The 25762-nt window shown below is 37.5% G+C and overlaps 2 protein-coding genes and 1 long non-coding RNA gene across 9 annotated transcripts; 1 reads left to right on the top strand and 2 right to left on the bottom strand.

Moving 5' to 3' along the window:
• Positions 1–159: 159 nt before the first annotated feature.
• LOC143892738 (protein Dr1 homolog) lies at positions 160–9508 on the bottom strand. Of its 5 annotated transcripts, none has more exons than XM_077397594.1 (6): positions 9336–9508; positions 8227–8316; positions 6719–6813; positions 926–994; positions 623–833; positions 160–494 (listed from the first exon to the last, which is right to left on the bottom strand). In XM_077397594.1, exons 1-5 carry the CDS (start codon positions 9388–9390, stop codon positions 669–671), a joined length of 474 nt encoding a protein of 157 aa, XP_077253709.1. In that variant the 5' UTR covers positions 9391–9508; the 3' UTR covers positions 160–494; positions 623–668. The 5 variants fall into 5 exon arrangements, with proteins under 5 accessions (XP_077253709.1, XP_077253708.1, XP_077253710.1 ...); XM_077397593.1 differs by having other exon boundaries at positions 160–416; XM_077397595.1 differs by having other exon boundaries at positions 634–833.
• A 921-nt stretch (positions 9509–10429) lies between these two features.
• Positions 10430–11960, top strand: LOC143892740 (uncharacterized). The gene is made up of 2 exons (XR_013255598.1): positions 10430–10813; positions 11784–11960. It is a non-coding gene; the product is annotated as an uncharacterized LOC143892740 (long non-coding RNA).
• Positions 11961–13245: 1285 nt separating this feature from the next.
• Positions 13246–25685, bottom strand: LOC143892737 (isoprenylcysteine alpha-carbonyl methylesterase ICME-like). Of its 3 annotated transcripts, none has more exons than XM_077397589.1 (11): positions 25299–25680; positions 23009–23085; positions 22725–22794; positions 22539–22619; positions 22191–22265; positions 21963–22064; positions 21668–21808; positions 17404–17469; positions 17126–17269; positions 16111–16201; positions 13246–13514 (listed from the first exon to the last, which is right to left on the bottom strand). In XM_077397589.1, the coding sequence occupies exons 1-11, from the start codon at positions 25598–25600 to the stop codon at positions 13353–13355; spliced, it is 1311 nt and encodes a 436-aa protein (XP_077253704.1). In that variant the 5' UTR covers positions 25601–25680; the 3' UTR covers positions 13246–13352. The 3 variants fall into 3 exon arrangements, with proteins under 3 accessions (XP_077253704.1, XP_077253706.1, XP_077253705.1); XM_077397590.1 differs by lacking the exon at positions 13246–13514 and adding an exon at positions 13921–15984 and having other exon boundaries at positions 25299–25685; XM_077397591.1 differs by lacking the exons at positions 17126–17269; positions 17404–17469 and having other exon boundaries at positions 25299–25684.
• Between the last annotated feature and the right edge of the window lie 77 nt (positions 25686–25762).

Genomic DNA, 25762 nt, shown 5'->3' with positions numbered 1-25762 from the left:
GGTTGGGCCCATCCATTTGAACAATAAGAGCATGCCTCCCTATATTTTAATCTCCATGCATCGCCCATTGAATATCTTTTATGAATGAAATGTTGATGCTATTTGTTCCAAAAAAAACAATGTAAAGTAGAATTATTTTTGTCAAGAAATAAATTAACATTGACAGAATCAACCTGTTAATAAAAACTAAAATTGCGATACAACACAGTCGAAATCATAATTTAATCAATTCTCCCTATAGTTTCTGTACAAAACTTTGAATTTGAACACCATCACTTTCACTTTCACTTTCATTTTTAGTTATAGAAACAAGATAGTAGCGTCACAGATTGGTCAATCCCCTTAGGACACAGCAACCCATCCGGGCTTCTATGTTTTACAGGTTTCATTGAAGCTTCAATTTCCTTCAAGAGTGGCTACAAAATCAGAAGAAAGTGAATGTCCATAAAAGTGCACAGTGGTGTGTTTGAATCTATCAGACTGGAGGCAGCTTTCTGTAAATATATTGATTAGAATAAGATGACAGAGGTTTTACATGATATATAAGTAGATACAAAGTAGAGTGCAAATTCATAGACGTGCATCCCAAAATTTGTATGAAGTAGAAGTGAACAGAGCATACATGAAACTAACCAGGGATGCTGAGGATTCATGATGTCAATGTCAAATTAGCTATCTAAACTTGGGTCTGAGTCTGATTGCTTTGGAATAATAGTCGCCCCATTGTTCATTCTTGCACGTGCTTCTGCGAACATCCTCTGTTGCTCAGCTAATGCTTCTTCCTCGGTCATCTCGGCTCCACCAGTCCATTTTCCACCTCTAGGGGAATCCTGCTAAAGGCATTTCAGAAGGAAAGTGTGCATAAGTATTATATGGAACAGATAATGGAGATGAGGAACGGAAACAAGATAATAAATATGCGCACCAGAGTCTCGAGCTTATGTTGTTCATATGCCGCATAAACTTCCTCAATGTACTCACCAAACCCAAGAACCTGATGGAAATCATTGCAGTTTTACCACAGCTGTCAAGAAAAAATCTCTATAAACCTCTAACAGTTAGTGTTGATTTCATCTTAAATTCAGCACACATCTGATATTAAGAAAACTGCTTTTAAGCTCTCATAAAAAAAACTGCTTTTAAGTATCACATGATATCCCATGTTTGCTTCCAATCAAGGTTGCACATTGTCGAAAAGGATGCCTAGGGGAAACGTAAACAAGACAAAATCAACACTCAGGCCATGTTTGGCTGCCATGAATTTTTTTTTCTATGGAATATTAGTTTATCTAGTGGTGAGAGAGGGCTAGGGAAGGTGGGAGATGATAAGATCGTATGACTGAGCAGAGCGTAAGAAATAGCTAAAAAGCAGGGAGAAATAAATTGTATTTTGATTAGAGTTTTCTTTTCCTTGTATTTCAGCCTTTATATGCAAACCGACCTGGCTAGTTTCCAAGCTGTCAACTGAAAATTATGAAATTTCAGATTTGCATTCAAAATCACAAGATTATTGTTGCTAATAAGGTTAGCAGAGGAGCTAGCAAGGGCATTCATCCTGTGGAATCTAAGTGATGAAGCCTACTAGGGGTGCCTTGGTTTCTTTTTCTGACAGCCACAGAGTATAATTGTCATTTAACTCAAGGGGTACGCATCCTAGAGGTGGATTTCACCTCAGTACAAGACCAGGAGAGGAGAGGCAAACGAGAGTTCGGTTGCTTTAGAAATTATTAAAAAATAGAAACTAGACTTTTCTCTTGACAAATCCGTATGTCTTCTTGCAAAATACAGCACCACCTTCTCAACCCCTTATCCACTCATGAAACGGAGTCCTTGTGGCCAATGAGAGAAATGCTGTTTGCTCCGGGAGTCGCCGGCAGTCGTTCAAGTCGTCGCCAACCTTTAAGAGAAAAAGGATAGAAAAAGATCGAAAAAGAGTAGAAGTACGGTGTGATATATCGGTCGTATTGAGAAATATATTTGACATGCACAAAACGACAAAAAAGTGTAGTAGATATATGAGATGCATTTCTACTTAAGTAGTGGCCCACAAATAGGCCCCACTTGTACTTCATGCAGCCTCCACAAGTAGGCCTCAAATGTACTCCTATATGATTCCCATAAGTCGGCCCCACTTGTGCTCTCATGTGGGCTCACAAGTAGATCACACTCATACTCTCACGTGAGCACACGAGTAGGCCCCACTAGTACTTTCATGCAATTCCCCCAAGTATGCCCCACTTGTGGTTTCATATAGCCCCATAAGTTAGACATACTTGTACTTTGTTGAGGGTTGAGGGCCCACATGTAAGCTCCACTTGTACTCTCGTGTAGGCGGTAGGCCTACAAGTTGGTCTCACTTGTACTTTCATGTGCCCCTACAAGTTGGCCCTGCTTGTACTTTTGTGACAGCACACATGTAGATCCGACATGTATTCTCATTTAGTCCCATAAGTCAAGGCCTGATAGCTAACTTATATTACCCCAATAGGATAACTCTTTACAATAGATAACTCTCTTTACCCCGATAGATATTTGCTTTACCCTGATAGCACAATACCCCGGTAGGTAACTCTTTTTACCCCAATAGATAACTCTGTTTACACCAACAACATATTGCCACAATAGATAACTTGCTTTACCCCAATAAAATATTAACCCGATAGCTAACTTACATTACCCCAATAGGATAATATGACTAACTCACATTACAACAATAGGATTTGTTAACTTACCAACTTCTCCAAAAGCTTAAGCTGTTGGAGAAAGGCGTTATTTATCTTTTATACTTTAACACTCCCCCGCACCCGCACGTGTGGCCACTTGGCAAACACGTGGCACATGTGGTCCCACTTTGGGCCGACCATCACATGTGGATTTTTGCTATCCGAGAGGTTTGAACTCGAGACCTTTGGCTCTGATACCATGTTAACTTACCAACTTCTCCAAAAGCTTAAGCTGTTGGAGAAAGGCGTTATTTATCTTTTATACTTTAACAGGATTATACGACGATAGCTAGCTATAATGATCTGATAGGATAATACACAAATATATATCTTGACTCACTAGCATTACCCCGATACGATATTATCCTGAAAGATAACAACATTAATCTGCCCGGGTCCTACTAAAGGCAATCATACCAAAATGTCTTCACTCCTGGTTCTGTTATTTTTCTCCCGATCTTCTCGGTTGCGGTAAAAGTCCAACAAGTCTGGGTCCCACAATAGAGTTAAAGGAGTCTGCATATTATTTTTTGAATATCCTATCGGGTATTGCAAGATAGCTATAGAAGCCTACCCATGAGACTAAATGGGAGTTCAAGCGGGGCTACATGTGTGCTCTCACAAAAGTACAAGTGGGGCCAACTTGTGGGAGCAAATGAAAGGACAAGTTCGGCATAACCTGGGGCCACATGAAGTACAAGAGGTCCCCAGTTGTATACCCACACGAGTACATGTGAAGCCTAAATGTGGACCTTCAACAAGGTACAAGTGAGCCAAACTCATGAGAGTCACATGAAAGCACACATTAGGCATACTTGTGAGGGTTTCACGAAAGTATTAGTGTGGTTTACTTGTGGGCTTACATGAGAGTATAAGTGGCACCTACTTGTAAGCTCACATGAAAGTACAAGTGGGCCCTACTTATGGTGTTCATATGAGAGTACGAATGGGACCTACTTGTGGAGGCTACATGAAAGTACAAGTGGGGCCTATATGTGGGCCCTCATGTAAGTAGAACTATGGAAGTGCATATTAAAATCTACAACACTTTTTTTTTCGTTTTTTGCATCTCAAAAATATCAACCGATATAAGCGCAAATATATCGGGAGTGGAACAATTTGACTTTCTCCCTCGTTGATTTGCCCAGTATCTATGTTTGTTCTTTTCCTGTTCCTTTATTGTACTTCTTTTTTTGCTTTTGATCTTGTAAAGACCTCACAAAACTATCAACCGATATAAGCACAAATATATCGGGAGTGGAACAGTTTGACTTTCTCCCTCGTTGATTTGCCCAGTATCTATGTTTGTTCTTTTCCTGTTCCTTTATTGTATTTCTTTTTTTGCTTTTGATCTTGTAAAGACCTTCTCGGTCTTTGTGAAATCTCTTACCATTTCAAAAAAAATAAAAATAAATGCTAATATATCAAACCATGCTCCCTCTCTCTCTCTCCAAGCCCTTTTTTTGTCCCTTTGCTCTTTGACAATTGGTCACTGACTCTGATGGCTGGACGCCAACGACTCCCACATGAACGACATTTCTCTCCTAGACCCTGATGACTCCGGATCAAACTCTAAAAGTAAAAGGCTCTCTTGCTCCTCGATTATGAAACAATAGTTTTTACATGAGGTGGAGGAGGTGTTGCTGAAAAGTTTTCGGGGGAAGAAGAACGTACAAACCTGTTAGGAGAAAAGAGCAATTTTGTTTTTTTATTAATTTATAAAGTAATCAAACTCTGGTGGCCTCTTCTCTCTCAGTTGCCTGCTCAGGTGGAGCCCATGTTTAGGCCCTACTATGATTAAGAGTCCTATGGAGAGTTATTTAGGGGGTCTTCAAAGGAGAACTCTAGGTTATTATCCTGATAGGTAACTCTTTTTATCCCAATGGATAACTCTCTTTACACTGGTAGCATAGGTAACTTGCAGTACCCCAATAGGTAACTCTTTTTACCCTGGTAAGTAACTCTTTTTACCTCAATAGCTAATACTCTTTACCCCAATAGCATATTACCCTGATAGATAACTTGCTTTACCCTGATTGGATATTACCCCAACAGATAACTTGCAACACACTGATAGAATATTACGTTAATACCTAACTTGCATTATCCTGATAGGATATCACCACTATGGATAACTTGCATTATGTGGATAACTAACTTGCATTACCCCAATAGGATACTAACCCAATAGGTAACGACATTATTCGGCCTGGTCCCACTAAAGGTCATATCAAAATGGCTTCTCCTCTTTCAGTTCTGATTTTCCTCTCCCGGTCTTCTCGGTTACTGAAAAAGTGCAGCCAAGCCACATGCCACTTTAATTTTGGTCACTTGCAAGGTCCTACAAAAGGGAGTTATTTAAGGAGTTGTTTGCGGAGTCCACATATCATATTTTTTTTATTATAATTGGGAGGTCGTTTTAGAAAATTGAGTAAGCTGTAATTTTCTAATCATGCATGAACATAATAGAGGGAGGTAGTTTCAATTTGGCCACTACGAGTGTTAGTTTCTGTTAGGAGTCCAACTCCTAATGGGTTTTTTATCCTTTCGTTGGCTTGTAAAAAGATACATGATTCGGATGAATAAAAAAATTCGACAGCTTGGAGCCCTAATTGTTGCCCCGTGGCATTCATGGCGTTTTCTTTGCTAGATGGATTCCTAGAGACCAATAGTGGATTCTTTTGGTGTTTTCTTTTATAGGTGGATTTCAAGAGATCAACAGTGGACTCCTTTGGTAACTCTAATCCCTCTTCTTCTTTCTAATAATCAGGTACATCCCTATTCTCTTACACCTCCTTCCCTCAGTACTGTTTATTCTCTTCAACCTTGGCTTGCATGTCTGTAATTTTCTTTATTTTCTTAAACCCTAACCCTATGTTTTCATTTTTTCAATTATTCTCGCCTATCTAACAAACTCTATTCAATTAAGAGGAGGGTGTTAGGTCATTTTCAAAAAAAAAGATAGAAAGAAAGAGAGGAGGGTGTTAGGCACGGATCCCCGTGGGAATTGAACACGAGACCTTAGACAAGGTTCGTGGACCCTTACCACAAGCACAACAGTGTGGGATTGGTATCGAACTCTATTTAATTGATTCCTTCATAGTCAAATTCTGCTATTCATTTTAGTTTCCTGAATCTGCATTATCATTTCACAGATTTAATTCTAATCGGACGCCTTAATTATGGGTTTCTGCCCTAAAATCTCCATCGATTAGAAGAGAACATCTGTTCCAATCTAAGCATAGGTTTTTAGCACTCCAAGATTTCCTTTTGAAAGGTATTTAGTACTCCAAGATGAAAGTCTCTTTACAATTTCTTTGAAAACCTAATTTCCTACTATTTTCTGGCTTTTCTTCAGTTATTTTTAACCTGCTTCCTTCATAATTCTCTTTACCACCAGTATGAATTATGTTTCCTTCTGTGTTTATCATGAAATCTGTTCTATACTTCGTGTCTTTATTGTCTGATATGAGGTTACCTTCTCTAATTCTATCATTCACCAACCGAAATTTTATCAGTGACTTTATTTTAATTTCTATAATCTGTGCTCACTGTTTCTTCAATAAAACAATAACCTTTGTTCTTAAACCCATTTACCATAATCCTATTGTTCCTCTACTGTTATTCTCTACGGTTATTCAATTTCCAGCAAGCATATCTTTTGACTTAAACCATTTAGCCAGCTCTTGAATCTGAGATTTCTACTTAAAGATTTTTTTTTCGAAGATCCTTTGTTAATTCTCTTTATGTTTCCTACATCATCTGGATTCCCTAAGTGGGGGTGTTAATTTTCTAGATATGTTACTTATGTACAAGAAAAATAGACAAATGCATATAATGTAAAGTCTACTTGTAAAATGTAATGTGAAGACATTGAAGGTCATTCATAAGGATTATGGACCAGGTCAATCATATGTGGTGATGCCCACAGATATATGCGTGAATTCAAAGGGAACTCTAGTTTTAACTTGGGGAAAAAATGAGATCGGTCAAACCTCTAAAGCCTTGAGAACATGCTCAGGTGCAATTGTTCTTCTTTCCTCCCTGCCACATACTTCATTGGACTCTGAAGAAATTAAGTTGATAAATTCTGCAAGAATATATAGCAATGTTTTGTTTATTAGTGGGAATAATACTAGATGAAAATATACCCATACCAAGCACCAAATCTGATGACAGTAATCTAATAACAGAGTTCATGCATTATCTTTCAGCAAACATTTAGGGGAAAATCAACGTAAGATTCCGTTTCCATTAAAACATTTGTAGATTTGAATCTTTTTAGCAGATAGTTTTTAAAATTGATGAAGAACAATTTGAGATAACAAAGAAAAGAAATCCAAAAGACATCTCATTTCTGGGTGATTAACTTGGACTTTTGATTGTAAAAGTCCATAAATCGGGATCACAATGTAGCATGCTGGAGATTGGTATCACAATGTAGGATGCATTTAAAAGATTATCTAATGTTGAGTTGCACATAAGGTGGAAACAATGGGACTGCCCCTCTGTTTATCTCCTAAGACAAATATAGTCCTGAAAAGCCTGCATAGTAGGTAGAACAAATGGGACAAGATGCAGGATATCCAGAAGCCAAATCTTAGTTGACTAGTAATAAACCATCTTTGTCATGAGCTAATACATAGTTGTCAACCCGTGAAATACATGAAATACATGATGGGTAACATCTCATTTCAAGGTTATTGCTTGCCACACATCATACTTCCCCAGAAATACAATCTCTGACAGGCATATGAAGGGTAACACCTCTAAGAAAGACTGACTGAATGAGGAGACAGCACAATGAAAGGCCTGTCATTACGCAACTTTAGGCAGAACAGTCATGTGGAAACTTCAGTTACTTCATGCAGGCCTAATGAACAAATCAGTTAGGACTAACACCTAAGTGGGCTTGAGGCGACCACTTCATTTTCTAGGCACTAGGCACAAGGCAGAGAGTTGATATTTTAAGGTGTTGTACATCCAGAGGTTTTTGTTCAGTTCCTTGCAAAAATTACGAGCAACAAATAGTTGATATTAAGTGAATTTTCTCAGGCTAGTGACTGAAGATGATGTCTTTTATACTGCAGACGAAAATTTTGATTCAACTAGTGCCTGAAGATATCCATTGGTATTACATCATAACAAAGTAGAAATTATACACCATAAACTAATTCAAAAACTTTTGAATGTTTCATTTAGAGAGAAGTTTCTGATTAATAGTAGAAAAAAAAAACTCTTATGTAGGATGTACATGTAAAGAGAATGGTCTATTATTATAGTACTTAAAACATCTGAAAGTTGACAACTAATAATCAGTTTGAATTATATTAGCCAGAAAATTCATAAAATATTTACAATATTTAATACCAATTTGGGTTACATGAAAAAATCCAAGTTAAATATCAGCCAGTAAAAATTGTAGCACATTTAGGCAAAAAATAGAACTGCATGAAAGTACAAGATAGTCAAGCCATTAATAATGCCATCATTATCATCTCACCTACGCAACACTCGACAAGAAGATCTTGAGCATCTCTTGCAACACGAACATCTGGCGGCAGCATCTCTTTGATGATCTTAGTCATAGTAGCTGGAAAGTGATAACAAGTTTGCATGAACACAATTTACTAAAAAACAATAATAGAAGTATAATCCCAATTTCACTCGTGTCTGAAGTCTAAACATAATTGCGTGTAACCTCGCACAGTAACAAGAACAAAAGAGGATTTTCCTTAATCTTCCATATACCCGCATGCATGGAATGTTTACACGTGTTTGCATATGAAAATTGACATGGGTACATTATACAATTTTCTCCAACATAGAATTCTTCCAACAGATTTGTAGACATGGGAGATAAATGTTTCATAAAAAAATTCCAAAAAGGAGATAAATGTCTATGAAAAGTAAAAAGTGAGAATTGGAAACTGAGATTCCACTTGAAGATGGACTGTTTGTAGTTTCCATTCATTCAAGATGATGGTTATTTAAGAAATTGTGATGGTGTGGTTAAAACAGGAATCAAGTACATGGGGTCTGCTGTATTGTTTTAAACTGTTATAGGGTCTTTAGGTGAACGCTTAATGAGATAAAGACCAAAAATCTTCAAAGAACATATAATCCATTTTAGTTTAAAAAGAACATGAGACTCAGGCTAATATGCACATCTCCAGGCTTACATACATGAGCTCTTTTTGTCTCACAAAAAGTAGTAGAAACCCCTTCAAAATAGACTCGATAATACAGTATTAACGAACAAGTAATGGGCAATTGGCATTGCATAGAATAGATAGTAGAAGCCCCTTCAAAATTCAAAGCAACCTTCACATATTACTAAACATTCATGGATTCCTTCTAGGGTCTGCAATTTTCAACCCTAAGTTAAAAATAAATAAATCAAAAAGTCCCCAGAGTATGAATTTCATTTAAACCAAAAGAAGTATGAAATTAGGGCTATTCCATTCCACATAGATTCGTACCCAACAATTCAAATGAATTAGCTGACAGAAACTCAAAATATTAAAAAAAAACCCTAAAACAGAAAATCCATTAGATCTTGAAACTGCGAAAGATGAGAGAAGAAAATAATGGAGAAGGGAAAGATTTCACCTTTGGGTAGAGTCACGTCCTCTTTGGATTTCCCAATTATATCCATGGGTTCCATTCTCCAAGATCTGGCTCAAAGTTAGTATTTTCAGAGAGAGAGAGAGAGAGAGAGACTAGGGCAGCGGGGAAAGAGAACAAAGGGGAAAAACTCAAAAGAGAGAACTAATTTCTGTGTCGAAACTTGTAAGCTGTAACTTGTAAGTTGTGACTGAGATTTATATGTGACGTGGGGGCGTATAAACCTGTATTTTTAGAAAGTACGGTCCGGCCCACATCATAAGATGATCAAAACGGTCCATTTGTTGGGCCACAAAGTAACTAGGTTGCGCCCCAAAAATCATTTCTATGGAGACATCTATAGATGGCCAGATGGGAGGGTTAAGATCATCCTATGGAAATGATTTTTGGGGCGGAACCTATTTAAGTTGTGGCCCTACAAATGGACGGTTTGGATCGTCTTATTATGTGGGGTGTATGGTACTTTTAAAAAATACGGGTTTATACGGCCACAATTAGGGTTTTTTTTCCCGTGTTTGCCATTGGGTTTTCATGTTCCCATCACTCCCATCCTCTCATGTCACTCCCTTTCCGCCCATCTCTCACATCTGGCACCTACAAATATTCCAAGGAATATTTTTTCATGGTTGCAGCCAAACATGACCTGACTGAATCAAAGTATCCGATTACTATCTTTTTCTTGCAAAGGCGCCTCCATTGTATCCACATCATCAAAGTGGAAAGGGATATATTCGCACTCTTTTCTTACCTGGGCTGTCCCAAGTAAGAAAAAGGGGCAAATATATCATTACCCTTATAATAGCACTAAAAAATATAGAAGCAATGGAATGTATTAATGTCCTTTGATGACATGGATCCAATGGGGCGCCCCTTCAATTTACCGTTCTTCTACATATGTAACTTTTACATTTCCACCTAGTTTGTCAACTATCCCCCAAAGGTCTGTATAATCATTGGGTTTATACTAATTAACTCTTTTGATTGAGATTTTGAGAAGAGTTTCTATTTTGAGAGCAAAGTAGGCTGAAAGTTGTAAATACATTCATGACATATGCATCAAGGGGCATACAATACTCTCTCATAATTGGAATAATAAGCAAGTATCTAATTCTTGTATTCAGGTGTACGCAATTTAACATATTCCATGCCCACCCACGTACCCACTTGTGTTTCTAATTCCATCAAACCACTATAAATATCAGTTGTTTGCAAGCTAATTTATTGAGCCCAACATCACAAATAACTTCCAACCTTAAACTTATAGAAGGATGGCATCATTGAAAGCTGACAAACCTGTTGGCACTCAGGCCCAATTTGAGCAGCCCAAGAAAGAGCCCACCAAAGCCAGTGATGGCCCACGAAAAGCTCCGGCCATGACAACTACGAAGCCTGCCATGACAGCTACGAAGCCCGCTGTTAAGAAGGCCGAGCCGAAGCCTCAACAGCCTAAGAAGACGGTACAGGTACGATATATGCGTAGTACATGCATACACAGATTTATATGGTGTGTGGCCCTATAGTCCAGTATTTTTTAAAAAGTAATGTACCACCATCTTCATATGATTATCCAAACCGTTCATTTGTTGGGCCACAACGTAATTAGGTTGTGCCCCGAAAATCAATGCCATAGGAAGATCCCGACCCTCCGATCTATAGAAATTTTCATAATGTGCAATTCCTTTATAGATCGGAGGGTTTGGGTCATCCTATCGAAATGATTTTCGGGACACAACTATTGAAATAGGATTGCTCTAAACATCCGATCTATAGAGGGATTTCGCATTATGAAAACCTCTATAGATCGGAGGGTTAGAATCGTCCTAGGGAAATGATTTTCAGGGCACAACCTAATTACGTTGTGGTCAAACAAATGAACGGTTTGGATCATCCTGCGAAGTGGGCTGTACATTGGTTTTTGAAAAATATTGTAATACACAGCCACACACACACACCATATAAAATCTCCATGCGTACACACATACATACGTATTACTATCTCGGATTAACATCTGCACTTTTTTGTTTGAATAATGACACTTCTCTCTTTGTTTTTTGCCCTTTTCTAGTTAGCTGTTAAAGGGTATTCTATAAGTAGAAGGCCGTGTATGCAAGTGTAGGAAGAAAAAGAAAAACATGAGTGCATATATCATATTCGATCTCTTTTTTATACAATGATCTAGCGAGTGATATGAAGTGGATTCCACTTGAAAGAGTGGAAGCAAGAGGGGTCCACTTCCATTGACCATCGTGTGATGTTGGGTCAGGGTTTGGCGAACCAACTGGTCCCTCATCTAGTTAAAGTCTTGGGCCCTCTTTTCGTTGCCTAGATAACTAGAGTACACCTACAGAATACCCAAGAAGGGGATTTTGCTTACTCCTCCCTACCTCCACTTTACGCGTAGATTTTTAACATTCAGCTCTTCTTTCTTACAGGCAAAAGCTCCTGCTAAACCAGCATCAAAGAACTAACTCAAGTGATGAAGATCGGCAGTGCAATGTAGCACTCAATGAAGCAGTTATGTTATGGTGTTTTATCGCTCTTTTTTTTTTAACTATATGAGCGTTTGATCTGTATGGTTTAATGAAATAAAAGGATCATCTATTTAACTATGACTACAAATTGCACCTCCTTTTCTTCCTTCTGTTTATTGAGAAGTATAGTTATTAAAGGTTAGGATAAATGTATTTATGTTGTATACACTAAATAACCAATGTATGTGGGGTGTCATATGGGACCAATACAAGGAAGATGATATATTTGCAAGCTGTAGGCCACACATCTATTGATAAATTTGAGCATGTCTGGATGTGAAGTACAGTCGAAAAGACCATTTTGTCTATGTAGGGTCTTTTAAGAGGAAGAAGGAAAAAGAAGAATTGACAGAAGAAAAGAGAGAAAAAGAAAAAGAAGAAACTGCAAAAGAAGAAAAAAGAAGAATCGAAAACATTGAAAATGTAAGAACATTGCATAAGATCCAGGCGATTTGTTAAGAATGGGTAACGAAACGGTTAAAGATTCTAATGAAACTTAGGCAATGAGCAGTAGGAACCCATTCAAAATATGGGCTAGAGCCAATTCAACGATTTTGTCGAAAATAGTTACTCTGATCACACCATCACAAAAGCATTTGAGGTTTGTTTGGTGTTCTGATTGCAGGATAGATTCTCCTTGATAAAAATCTAGAATAAGAGATAGTATTTCTTTTTCTTTTTTTTCGCAGAACTATTTAGAATAAGATTTATCCTGCAATCAAACAGCCACTTTTAATACATTGTTTTTTCATTCTCCAATAGTAAACTGGATGAAGCTTCTATCTTATCACTAAAAAGTTAAAACAACAAAAATCCTAGAAATCTGCTCCTCTTTATTCAATAGAATTGTAAAAGCAGAGGCTGAAATTCAAAGATGAACTTCCTTTTCTAAATAAAGAATAATATTTAAACGTCCATTGCTGCCTATTCCAAACGCTTATGCTATACTACTCCAGGTGTTTTGTTAAGTTGTGCACACATTAATGTAATTTAACAACATCCATTCTAAATGGCAAGAATTTGCCCCATTTCCCATGTGTTGCAATCCATGAGCAAAAAAATTCACAATCCCAAGAAATTTCCAAGGTGCCAGAAGAAAAGAAACACCCTACTTGAGGGAAAAGGAAGGAGAATAAGCATAAATATTTAGCTATCTCACTCGCATTTGCAATATTATACTCACAAAGTGATTGTACATACAAAAAAACAGCAAGAACAACCCCATTCTTGTTCACCAGTAGTTGGGGCTAGTCATGGTGATTCAGGAATTACTTTGAGATTGGGAAGCCAAGAACAAGGGCTAGATAGCTTGCTAAATTTTCCCTTTCTTTTCCTCTTCATGGGCATGCTTGGCAATATGATGTAGTTAATTTGCTTTGTTTTCATTGATTTTTTTATTATTCTTACCAACCAAAGGAAAAACTACAAGAGAAAAAATTAGTTTGGGGGCAACCTGGAAGGCCAAGATAGTTAAAAGGGGCTTATGATGTGTGCCAACTTCAACATGAACTCAGGAACCAAGCGCCGTCTAGGAGGGGCCATTGCATCTTTGGCAAGGGCAACCTCATCACCTGCATGAATGACTGCAACTATATCTTGAAGAAGCTCATCTATACCACCTCTCAAAGGATCCTTCATTCCTCGACACAAACAAAACCAGTGTTGGAAACAAATTCTGATAAAATATATAACAAGAAAGGGTCCAAAAAACTTGTTAGAAACTAATCCCGTTAAATCATGAGTTTAATCTTTTCATGCTTGCATAGGTGGTAAAAGGTAATTATGTTGTTTTTATGTTTATATAAGTGGTATTATCTTGCCATTCGAAAAAAAAAAAGTCGTATTATCTTAGGATTCCATTATAGCAAGACACTTGATCAGATTGGAGGTTTTTCAGGAACCAATTCACTGTCCCTAAAATCTTAAGATTCAAGTCGAAAACTATTCATGGTTCAAAGAAAATCATATCTAACTAGGTCATATTATTCGCACAAAAAATGGATTTCCATAGAATTTCATGATTGTTAATGCTTTGCTATTTATGGTTAAAAGGAAGATAGACTTGAATTGCAAGTGACTTGTTTCTTGTGATTGGGTTGGATGCTCTACAAAGTCAATCGCATCATTCGCACAAAAAAATGGAATTGCATAAAATTTAATGATTGTTAACGCTTCACTTTTTTATCTTATGGTTAAAGGGGAGAAGCAATTGAATTGCAAGGGACTTGTTTCTAGTGATTGGTTTGAATGAGCTATACAGCCCATTAGTACATAAAAATCTGTGGAGTGTCATTAATTGACTAAAACTTGATACAAAAACAAATATTTTTAATATTTGAGTATATATTTACCAGTAAAAAGCACAAGTGCGCTGCCTCCTAGGATTCACACCTTGCTCCCTTGGGTCTCCTTCTCAAGCAAACCCCACAAATTTCCAAAGGAGCTGATGTGACTACTCTTTTCCAAAGACTTGAAAATATTCCCCTTTAGTGTGTTTTTACACATGGGGTGAAGAAGCAATAGGGTCTGGGAGCTAACAGGGTTTCCAACAAGGTAGTTATTTCTATGGATTCTCAATGATCCAAACCCATTTGTTCTTATCACTACATTCTTAGACATTGAATCAGGTTATTAAGCAAAGGAACTAGACTTGTTAGTGGAAAGTCTTATGTGTAATGCCAGAGTCCAAGGTGACATGGCTCCATACACGCAAGGCCATGACTTGGCACTACATGTCTTTCCATGCCAATGGATTCCTAAACTCCCACAGACAGTGGTCAATCAGCTTGATCGTAAGAGCACCCCCATGTGGTTGATCTTGATTTGCTTGGATCTTAGCAGCCAAGACTCTTAACCTTCAGAAGGAGCATCTTATTTTGAACCTTAAGCAGGAGAGACTCAACTTATCTACACGTCCAAAATGGCTCCAAGCATCAGGTAGCATGCATAATTAATCTGAATATATCAATGTTCTTTTTAGACGTGATGAGTAGGAGTTATATCAATTGATGTATTTTCCCTGTAAAGTAACAATCTTATTTTCCTTATTCATCTTATATTTTTTATTGACTCTATCAGAATACTTAAGACTTATGACCCTTTGATGAGCCCCTCTCATTATTTCATGATATAATTTGCTTTGCAGAACATTGGCTTTTGTTTCTACATAATTTAAGAGCCAAAGGTTATCGTCCTCGAGTTGTGGTGTGTCTCAGGGTTGTCATAAAGGAGAAATCAAGCCAGATGCATACTTGCATCAATATAGTAAAGGTTAAAATGGCTATAATACTATGTTATCTTACCTGAAGCATCTGCAAATAAAAAAAGACACCCCTGAGTATAGTCCAGCGCAACCATTTCCAAAGTTCTAGCCAAGAGAAATATAAGAGCTAGAAAGATTGAATTGAAAGATATCTAACTGGCTTAAAAATCTATGAAACATGGCTGATGGAGGCCAAACTTGTGATGATGAGGTCAATTTCAGATTTTAAGTGGCTTTAGCATGCTTTCTTATGCAAGTTGAGTTCAAATCAGTAAAAGAAACACAGGGTCATCAGCCACAGTGCACAGAGTCCACAGACAGGCGTGTGATACAGAGCAAATTTGAAGCAAAATTGAGGTCCCCAACACAAGAAATGATTCAACCACAAAGTTTGAAGCATGAGTTGAAGATTTGAACCGATCTCTAGGTATATACTTGAATTTCAATTAAGAAGAGAAATTTAAGAGATATGAATGACTCCTACTCTCGTCGGAATGTTTCTAAATGAAACAAATCGGAGAACCAAGCAAACCAAAAACGCATATTATAGAAACCTACACCTAAGGAATAGGATTTGTAAGAAACCAAGTGAACTAACAAACCAGGAACAAAGGAATTGCCCATAGAAACAAGCAAATTATGCATACATGCTTATGAATTACGAAATCCAAATCTAGCAACCAAGATGAAGTTCATCACATAACCAGTAAACATTCATGCCTCTTTAGATAGCCAACTTAAACATAATGAACATATCTAAGATTATTAGGTAGATACCATGGCAAGGTTCAACCTCTGAATGTTTCAGGCTAGGCTATTACCATTTTCAAGATGATTTATCTACATGAAATATTCCATTCGTTATGAAACCAATTATTTAAATGATATATCTCCATTGAATGAAAAGGAGAAATAGGAACAATGCAATCAAAATTCATATCACTGATAGAAAGAACAACCCTTTACCTGAAGAAACAAATCTGTGTGAGTTTTTCCTTCATATAAAACTAGTTTAACTTTTGCTCCAACTCTTTGAAGAGCATCAGAAAAATTCTTACTGCATGCAAAAAAAGTGTTAGTATTTGGTGATAGCATGTTACAATACAAACTCCAAGCAGTTCCGTCTGCCATGTACACGATACCATTTTATTATGGAATAAGTCAAATGCAGACTACACAGGGTTCATATGATTCGAATCTCATATTAAGTATTTTGGATTATAGCAGAGTTCCATTTACTAATAATCATGTACAAAGTAGAGATAAAACAACAACTGCAAAAGTGTAAAATTGAAATCACATATGCGGAGAGATTATATTTCCCCAAAAGAAGGAAAATCTGCACCTCAACTAAGCATTGGAACATTTGATGTAGCAATCTGAGAAGCTAAACTTTTATAGAAAAATCTGAGAAGCTAAAGTAAAATATACATGGCACTAATCCCAAGAATCATCAAACTCCATTATCTTTTTATGATCTACGAATCTTTGATGTGCTGCACCGTCAGACATCCATTCTGCCATGTCCAGGGAGATTCACCCTATAATTAACTAAAACCCCTGAAGTCTCCTGTTCAAAGAATGTAGCTTCCAGTTCCTAAACAGCTACTCTCGAAACATAATTAATGACACTAACCACAATTGCACATACGGACTACTACATTGGCACATTGGGAGGTAACCATCGATTTTACAACTGCAGAGTGAAAAGTTATCACCCTCTCTAAATTGCATTTATGATGGGATCATGCTTATTTCAGTGGAAACATGTTTATCTAAAGAATATATCTTCACATCATAAAATATCTATGAAATACTTGGATATTTTTATCTTCAAAGATGTCATGGTGGAGATTCCTGGATGTGTGACAAGCAACTCAACGATGAAAACCAACACACCAAGAAGGTGACAAGAATAGTTGCAAGTGAAGTACTAAAAATCATACCAATGGAAGATCCTTCGAAAAAAAAAAAGACACACCTGCTATCTGCTGGTATGGAATAATCCCCATTTCCATGGAAAAGTATAATAGGAGGGAGGAGAGAAACTGCGTGTCTAGTACTTAGGTCTTGTATCATTAATTCAGGAGAAAAACGCGGCAAGGATTGCTCCCCTTCCATTATGCTGGAATGACACTTCAAAACCAATCAGATGAGAAAGTCTATAATGCAAAAGACATGGACAGGCATATGGCATAAATCCTAAAGAACATTGATATTACAGATACCAGTAACCAACCACAAAATAAAAAATATTACCCGAGAAAGATGGAACGGTACAGACCACGTCGATGAAAGTGATCAACCAAGCTTGATAGGTTATACCTGTTGAAAGAGCACTCGTAAATATTTTCATAATGCAAATATATATATATATATATATATATATATATATATATATATATATATATATATATATATATATGAGAAAACGGTTCCTACACATATGTGTAGAGAGTTCTCTACACACTAGCTTAAAATACAGTGGGGGGCCCACATTGTTTGGGTGATCCAAGCCATCCATTTTAAAGGCCCTCACATAGATAGGGTCTCTACAAAAAATCAGATCCATAGGATCATCCCAACCCTACGATTTGTGGAGGTAAAATGGGATGTCTTTAAACCTTCACAAATTAGTCCACTTTTTGCCTCCACAGTTTGAATGGTTAGGATGATCCTATGGATCTGATTTTTTGTGGACACCCTATCTATGTGAGGGCCTTAAAAATGAATGGTTTGGATCACCCAAATAATGTGGCCCCCACTGTATTTTAAGCTAGTGTGTAGATAACTTATCTACACATATGTGTAGGAACCGTTTTCTCTCTCTCTCTCTCTCTCTCTCTCTCTCTCTCTATATATATATATATATATATATATATATATACACTAGTAAAAAACCCCGTGCGATGCACGGGTCGACAAAGAACTGTACGGACCACATCACGGGTTGATCCAAACCGTCCATGTGATGGAACACAACATAAATAGGTTGTGCCCCAAAAATCATTTCCATAGGCTGATCCTAGCCCTCCAATCTACCAATCTATAGAGGTTTCCATAATATGTTGTTCCTCTTAAATCGGATGGTTAAGATCACCCGGGTAGGATTGAAATTATTTGGCTTTAATGGGTGCCTTTGTTAAAAAGAATAAAGGAGGGGGTAGGATTGAAAATATGTGTGTTGAATGGGTGCCTATGTTAAAAAAAGTCAAAAAGAGTGATGTGTAATTCTACAAAAAATTCTCTTATTTTCTCTTCTACTATATATATATATATATATATATATATATATATATATATATATATCAAGAAAAATGAGAAATGTAAAATCTAGAAATTTTCATAGGGCCACCTAAGCCCTGCCAATTTTAGTAGATGTCCCAACCTAGACAAGTCTGGTCTCATTATGGATATGATGGTGCCCCACAACGCTCCAAGCAAGGACGTATGGATGGTCCCACATTAGCTTCTAAAAAGAATACGAAAAATGGGTGAAATAGCCCATCCACTATGCTCTGCCCAAATGACATCTGATATATGCTGAGTTGGCACATTTGTTGAAATAAAAGGTCTATCCTATAGAGTTGTCGGAATTGGAAGATTTGCTGCAACTGAATAAGGATTGAGGCGTTGATAGATTTTCTAGAATTGGATGATAGAATTTAGCAGATTTACTAGAATTGGGTATGGATTGACATATCTTCAAAATTTATTTATTAAGAAAGGTAGAGAAGAATTATATACAATCATTGCAAAGGAACAACTCTCTTCTTCTTCTTTTTTTGCAGATGTAGTAAATATGACTGGACAGGAGGAACCTGAGAGGGATATCTTTCGCAATCTTGGTTCAATTCTACATAAGGAATGAGAGATTGAAGAGGATGTTAACCATAGAATAAGAGCAGGTTGGTTGAAGTGGAAGCTTGCCTCAGGAGTTCTGTGTGACCGTAAAATCCCTACCAAGTTGAAGGAAAAGTTTTATAAGACAGCTGTGAGGCCAGCCATGCTGTACGGCTCAGAATGTTGGGCCACCAAGAAGCAGCATGTGCATAAGATGAGTGTAGCGGAGATGCGAATGCTTAGATGTATGTGCGGCCACACAAGGTTAGATAGAGAATTAAAAACGAAGACATTCGTAAAAAGGTGGGGGTGGCACCAATTGAAGAGAAGATGAAAGAGCACCGCTTAAGATGGTTTGGACATATCCAATGTAGAACAACTTGGGTAGAAACAGTGAGGAAAGACTTGATAGCTAGGAACATAACAGAGAAAATGACCTTGGATAGGATAGAATGGAAGAAAATGATCCATGTAAAAGAACCCAACTAGAGCCAGGATTAGAGCCGAATAGATTCCTTCCACCTTCTTCATGAAATTTTTCTAAAGGACTCATTTAGCCAACCCCAACTAGTTTGGGACCAAGGCTTTGTCGAGTTGAGTTGATACTTCCATCCAAAATCTCTTTTCTTGGCCATCTTACACCTCAACAAATCCAAAGCACTTTAAAAAACCACAAATCGAATGAAAAATGAACCTAGGAATGGGGATAAAAAGGAAAAAAGCTAGAAATTAGGGATTTCTCTTCACCTTTTGATTAAGTGGTTAATCACCAACAAATCCAACAATATTACCTTCCTCTTGATACCATCTGAAGTGATAGATATTGATACCATTGAGTGGCTGGAGAGTAATGAAGAAAACATAATTGTTTGGACAGAAAAAACACTCCTTAAAACCTCAAATCTCTTCAAAATCACCACATGGGTGTTTTTTTATTGATGAAATGAGTATTATAAGACCCCCAAAATAAGGGTTAAACTAAAAATAAAAAAATCAACACACTGAAAGGTAACTTACATTGTTTTCTTCACATTAACTGTGTCCAACTTGAGGCTTATGCCTCACAACACCTCTTGTTTTCCGCATATTAACTATGAGGTGTACGCCTCTGACTGACCTAAGGCTTATGCCTCACAACACACCAGTGCCCCTCATGGCATGAAGCGTACACCTCTAGAGTTGTTCGTCTTTCTACACCTATTGGGTCATTTTGAGTGCACCTCACCTCAAGGCATATGCCTAAAATACATTTTAAAATACTTCTTGCCCGTATATGCAATCTTGTTGCGTTGTTCATTGAATTCCTACTAGAAAATGGGATCGACTGGGTCCAGATGATGCCTCGAATAAAGGGAGAGAGAGAGAGAGAGAGAGAGAGAGAGAGAGAGAGAGAGAGAGAGAGAGAGAGAGAGAGAGAGAGAGAGAGAGAGAGAGAGACATTGGAGCCCAAGGGCTACTTTTTCATATCGCGAGGGACATGCAGATCATGAGTACCCCCAAGGGTATGACTAGCATGAAGGGCACCAGAGATCATACCCAATATTTTGAGTGGCATAGGAGTTGTTTCCTCTCTTTTAAATCATAAAAACCATCAAAATATGAAAATTACCAAGTACCCAAGATTTAGAAAGAATTGCTAGCTAGCAGTATCAGGGAACTCATTCAGCCAAGGGTGACTAGGGCTTCACTAATAATGGATGCCTAATCTTTCTCTATTTTGAATGAGCCTAACTGCCTAGACAGATGTTGGAGGAACCTTCTATAAGAACAAACCGTATGACGTTATAAGCAATAGCAGCATTATTCTCAAATCCATCTCAAACCATCTACATATTTATGCATCATGATGACATTTTTTGATAATCTCTTTGTACACACCAATATTTCAGAACTTGAACTCTTATAAAAATAGAAGAGAGTTGACATTTTTTTTTTGGGTGTGTGTGTGTGTGTAATGATTGACTCAGTCAATCTTTCAATAACTCAGGCAATTCAAAGGAGTTTTGATTGACTTGGTAGGGTAAAACTCAGGCTTGGATGAGAATTCAAACAAGGAAAAAGAGAGCCGCCTTCAGTGAGCCAACGATCCACTCACGGAGTTTTCAATCATCAATAGAGACACCCCACAATGTTGGCTAATAAGCATCTCACAATGCACACAACAATTGATGACAGTTGCTCATAAACATCTCTAATACAACACCTTAAGCATGGAGGCCAACACATTCCACATAAAATGCACACAACAATTGATGACAGTTGCTCATAAACATCTCCAATACAACACCTCAAGCATCGAGCTAACACATTCCACATAGGATTCTTGCCATCGGTATGATGCTTGTTTCCATAAATTAACATTAATTGCATATCCAGACTCAAAAACCAGACCAATGAAATTGCAAAGAGTATGGCATGTTTAACTCAAAGTGAAACGTTACCTTGACAACAGAAAACCAATAATGACACGCAAAGGATCAAAGTAGAAAATACTAATATTATAAACTTGAGAAAAAGTATAAAATACTAATATTATACACTCGAGAAAAAGTATACCTGCTATTTTATGCATACAGATGGGAATTAAGGTACTTTCAGCAGACAAACAGTCATTGAGGTATTTTTTTTTTAGGAAGAAAGATTCACTGGGATTGCAAGATTGAGACAGATATAACATTACCCGCCAGATATACCAAAATAAGATTTTATCTGAGAAACACTCCAATCTGTATTCTCTCCTTCCCCACACTCCTTAACTGCTTGATCCAAGAGAGCACAAGCAGCAATATGTGCACCAGCTGATTGTCCAACCAAATAGATCCTACATGAATAACAACAAACCAGAGCCATTCAAAAAAGAAAGAAAGAAAGAAAGAAAAAAAAAAACAGAACACTTCCAAGTGTACAAACACATACCAGTTGACCTAACTTCTAGGTGATATCCATTAATATCAATCATAAACCAGAATGCGTACCTGTTAGGATCGCCTCCATAATCAGAAATGTTATTGCATACAAATGAGATTCCTTGAGAAGCGTCCTTTACCATATCACTGATAGTCCCCTGAGGAAAGTTTCTGTACATAGATGTCAACAATGAGGAGGCTGTGTATGTATAGGTTCTGCATGCACGAATATATAAAAGTACATACACATGCATACATGGGATCACACGTCAACACTGTAGAACCTGAATTAAAGACCTGTAATCAATGCATGCTACAATGACGTCTCTTTCTGCTAACTCTTGCCCCAAAAGAGCTCCCCATGCTTTGTACCTGCACCATGAAAGTGTTGAAAGAGATGGATAAAACTAAAGAGCTTCATGTGACAGAAGAAGGGAAAGATATATTCACAGAAAATGTTTTTCAGATTTCTCAAGTTAACTGCTGAACATTTTAAATCATTCTACTATAAGGGATGCACAGCAGTTGCCCTAGCGGTATGATATCCAATGAATGGCATTGAGATCAAGGGTTATTTCACACACACGCACACGCACACGCACAAAAAGATATATATGTGTGTGTGTGTGTAGCTTATAGCCTCACCCAATTATCCATGCTCCACCTGTTACAAACGCCACGACTGGTTTTGGCTCATCAATATCAAAGGGTAGATATAAATCCAATCTGCAATATCACAATTTTACCAACACTCTAAGTCGGAGAATCAATTAAAATATAGTCCGAAAGTTTAGAAAAGAAGATAACCCACGCATCAATTTAGACCAATACCTGTTTCTTGGTTGTTCCCCATAAACTACACTTCTGCGGACCTGACTTGAGAAGTAGTAGTAATATCCAACTGCAGGATCTAAATGGATTAGTCATATTTGGGGAAGAATATTTTCACTTACGAGATTGATCCCGGAAAAAACAAAACTGGATACTACTCAGCACTGATAGAATAGAAGAACTACTATGGCTGCAATATATTTAAAGTCTGAATAAATAAATACGCATAATCCCTGATTAGCAAGATAGCAAGCAACTGAATATATACCCATGTAAACACGCACCCTGTAGAAAACCTGGCATAAGTAATGCCGCATAACAACCAAGGGCAAGAAACTTTGTGATCCACCTATAGCCTACCCTGAATGAAATTAAATGATTAGAAAGTACAGTTAAACATAAATCACAATTATTTTAAATACCATATTCATGAGAAAAATATATTAGCAACAACAAAAAATCACAATTGAGGAAGCTTTGTGACTCAAAAATCCTAAATGGCCATTGTACTCATAAGGATGAAAGCCAACGGAAGATATGCACATGCCATATGAGCGTCCTTCTCAGCTATAACTTAGGAAGCACGTAGCAGTTAAACCAACCCAAAATTGTAATTTCCATTGAAAATAGTCTTGAGGAGAAAAACATCAAAATTAATATAAATTACATAAAAATTACTCTAAGGGCGGCCCAGTGCACGTGGCTCCCACCATTGCGGGGTCTGAGGAGGGCTAGATGTACGCAGCCTTACTCCTGCTTCGCAGAGAGGCTGTTTCCGTGACTCGAATCTGTGACCACCAGGTCACAGATTACATAAAAATTACTTTGATATATTAAAATAGAAGTACCAACAATTAATGTTCCTAAATATTTCTACATAATTCTACACACTTGTTTTAAATTAATATGAATTTACGCCAGACAGTTTCCAAATAAAAAAGAGAAAATGAAGGATTTCTGATTTTTTATTTCTACACAATACAACTTTATTAAAATGTATAGAAAATCACTGTTTTAAAACGCGGATGCGGATCAAAACGCGGCTAAAACAAATCCCGGTTGACTCGGCACGATGTGGTCAAATACTCAGTTGATGCGGTTGAGTACGAGGTTGACACGGTCATAACTTAGGAGAGTCAAAGGAGTTTTGATTGACTTAAAAGGCAAAACACGGAATGGAACCAGAACGCGGCCAAGGTAAAAGGGAGTTGCCTCAAGGGAGTCCACAATGACGCAGGGGTGTTTTGAAACTATGATAGAAATTACAGCTAGGGGAAATTCTTGCCCAAAACCTATCTTTCCCTTCTTTCACCATGTTGTCCTCTACGACTCATGCAAAGTACGATTAGAAATCACGTTAGATACATAGCCACGTCCACAATCTCGTCAATGAATAGCCAATCTCCAAGGGCATGGGTTCCTCTTTGATGCCCATGTTATGACATTGTCGTCTTCCACCACAAAGTTTTCTCCTATCTTGGTATAAAAGACTCCTAGCCCTTCCAATTGTACTCAAGTCACATTTCTGTTTGAGCCTTTTAATCCAGAGGGTCTAAGTATTATATGGTCCCCTAACATATGTCTTATTTTCGTCAGAGCCTCATTGCTTACCAACCGCCAAAATTGTTCAGCTTGACAGAATCAATCAGAGTTATTTCTTATATCCTGCCTTGATCAGCCTCCTTTCCACCAACGATTCTAGCCTCATTTCTTGACAGCCCCAAATTCCTTGCCAAATCCCAATGAATAACTAAACATTTTATTCTATCCTCTACCTTTGACTTGCATCCCACATTCTCCATAAGAATTTTAGCATTCCTCTGCGTCCATATACTCCATGAAGCGGACTAATTGTTTCCCCAAATTACACACCCCTCCACATACTGAAGAGGTCTGCTTACATTGCTAAATCAGTAATCTGTAAAATATGTACTGATTATTTGAAAAATTAGTCAAAAAATTCGCACTTACTTCGATAATTTTTTTTAATAATTTGCATATTTTTTAAGTTTAAAATGATTCTTGCCTATAAATCCGTAATCTGTGAAATATATACTGATTAGTCATCATGAATCACGATTAAATCCCTATATGCTACTTATGTAAACACAGTAGATTTTCACTGTTTGACCAAAATACCCTTCAAGAGACCCAAAGAAAAAAAATAAAATTTGCCACATTTTTTTTATAAAAGTGCAAACGTTTCAATATGAGAAAACCCTAAGGCTATTTTTTTATTTTTATTTTGGGGGGGGGGGGGGGGGGGGGGGGGGTGGTAACAACGATGTATGATTTTAAAAGTAGTTTGAAGGCTACTTTTTCTCATAAACAAAAAAAAATTAGGTAAGGTGTAGAATTCAGGGACTTTATTTTCCAAAATAATAAAATGTTTTCGGTTATTTTATAATTTTCAGTGACAAATTTAGAAATATTGATTGCAGATTGGGGCAGAATTTTTTCAAGATTCTCTTCCAATTACTCGCAGAATCTAGTAACTAGGGTGTCCAGAGGGATAATATAATTCGGAAAACAAAAGAAAGGGAATATGAAGGAGGATAGAGAGAGAGAGAGTACCCTAGATATCGTAAGAGCTTGAAGCTGAGGCGAGTGAGCAAGAAGGTTTCAGCTGCGGCGTGGCCCACGTCGCGGCTAAAAGATTGTTGGCGAGAAGGCAAGGACAAAAGCGAAGCCTCGCTGGGGATGCGGCGACGCCTCTGTGAGTAGCTTGAAGCACGAGCCATCAGCGGCTTGGCTATGTTGTCTTCGTAAGAAGAGGATGACGAGCTTGATAGAATGGCTTGATCTTCTTCTCTTAATATGGCCTCTGAAGCCATTGATGGCGTTGAGAGGGATACAGGAAGGAGATTAGGTTTCATTGCAGAGAGAGGGCGTTTGGTTTGGTATGGTTTGGTTCTGGAGTTGTTATTTGAGAGTTTTGAGGTGGTTTGAGAGGCAAAGATGTGTGTGAAAATGTCAGAGAGAGAGAGGATTGTGTGATTTGATTGTGACTGGTAGAAAGCGTTCGAGATGTGGCCCAC

This window comes from Tasmannia lanceolata, unplaced genomic scaffold, assembly GCF_043159265.1.
Source record: "Tasmannia lanceolata isolate RefF3 unplaced genomic scaffold, GAP_Taslan_0.1 ptg000015l, whole genome shotgun sequence".
Classification (NCBI taxonomy): domain Eukaryota; kingdom Viridiplantae; phylum Streptophyta; class Magnoliopsida; order Canellales; family Winteraceae; genus Tasmannia; species Tasmannia lanceolata.
This window is presented reverse-complemented; position numbering and strand designations above follow the sequence as displayed.

Coding starts and splice junctions, on each gene's coding strand:
- LOC143892738 (XM_077397594.1), bottom strand. CDS start 9,390: ATGGAACCCATGGATATAATTGGGAAATCCAAAGAGGACGTGACTCTA. Junction 8,317..9,335: donor GGACGTGACTCTACCCAAAG/GTGAAATCTTTC, acceptor ATCACTTTCCAG/CTACTATGACTAAGATCATC. Junction 834..925: donor AACATAAGCTCGAGACTCTG/GTGCGCATATTT, acceptor AAATGCCTTTAG/CAGGATTCCCCTAGAGGTGG.
- LOC143892737 (XM_077397589.1), bottom strand. CDS start 25,600: ATGAAACCTAATCTCCTTCCTGTATCCCTCTCAACGCCATCAATGGCT. Junction 22,266..22,538: donor GGTGGAGCATGGATAATTGG/GTGAGGCTATAA, acceptor TTCATGGTGCAG/GTACAAAGCATGGGGAGCTC. Junction 21,809..21,962: donor TATGGAGGCGATCCTAACAG/GTACGCATTCTG, acceptor TTATTCATGTAG/GATCTATTTGGTTGGACAAT.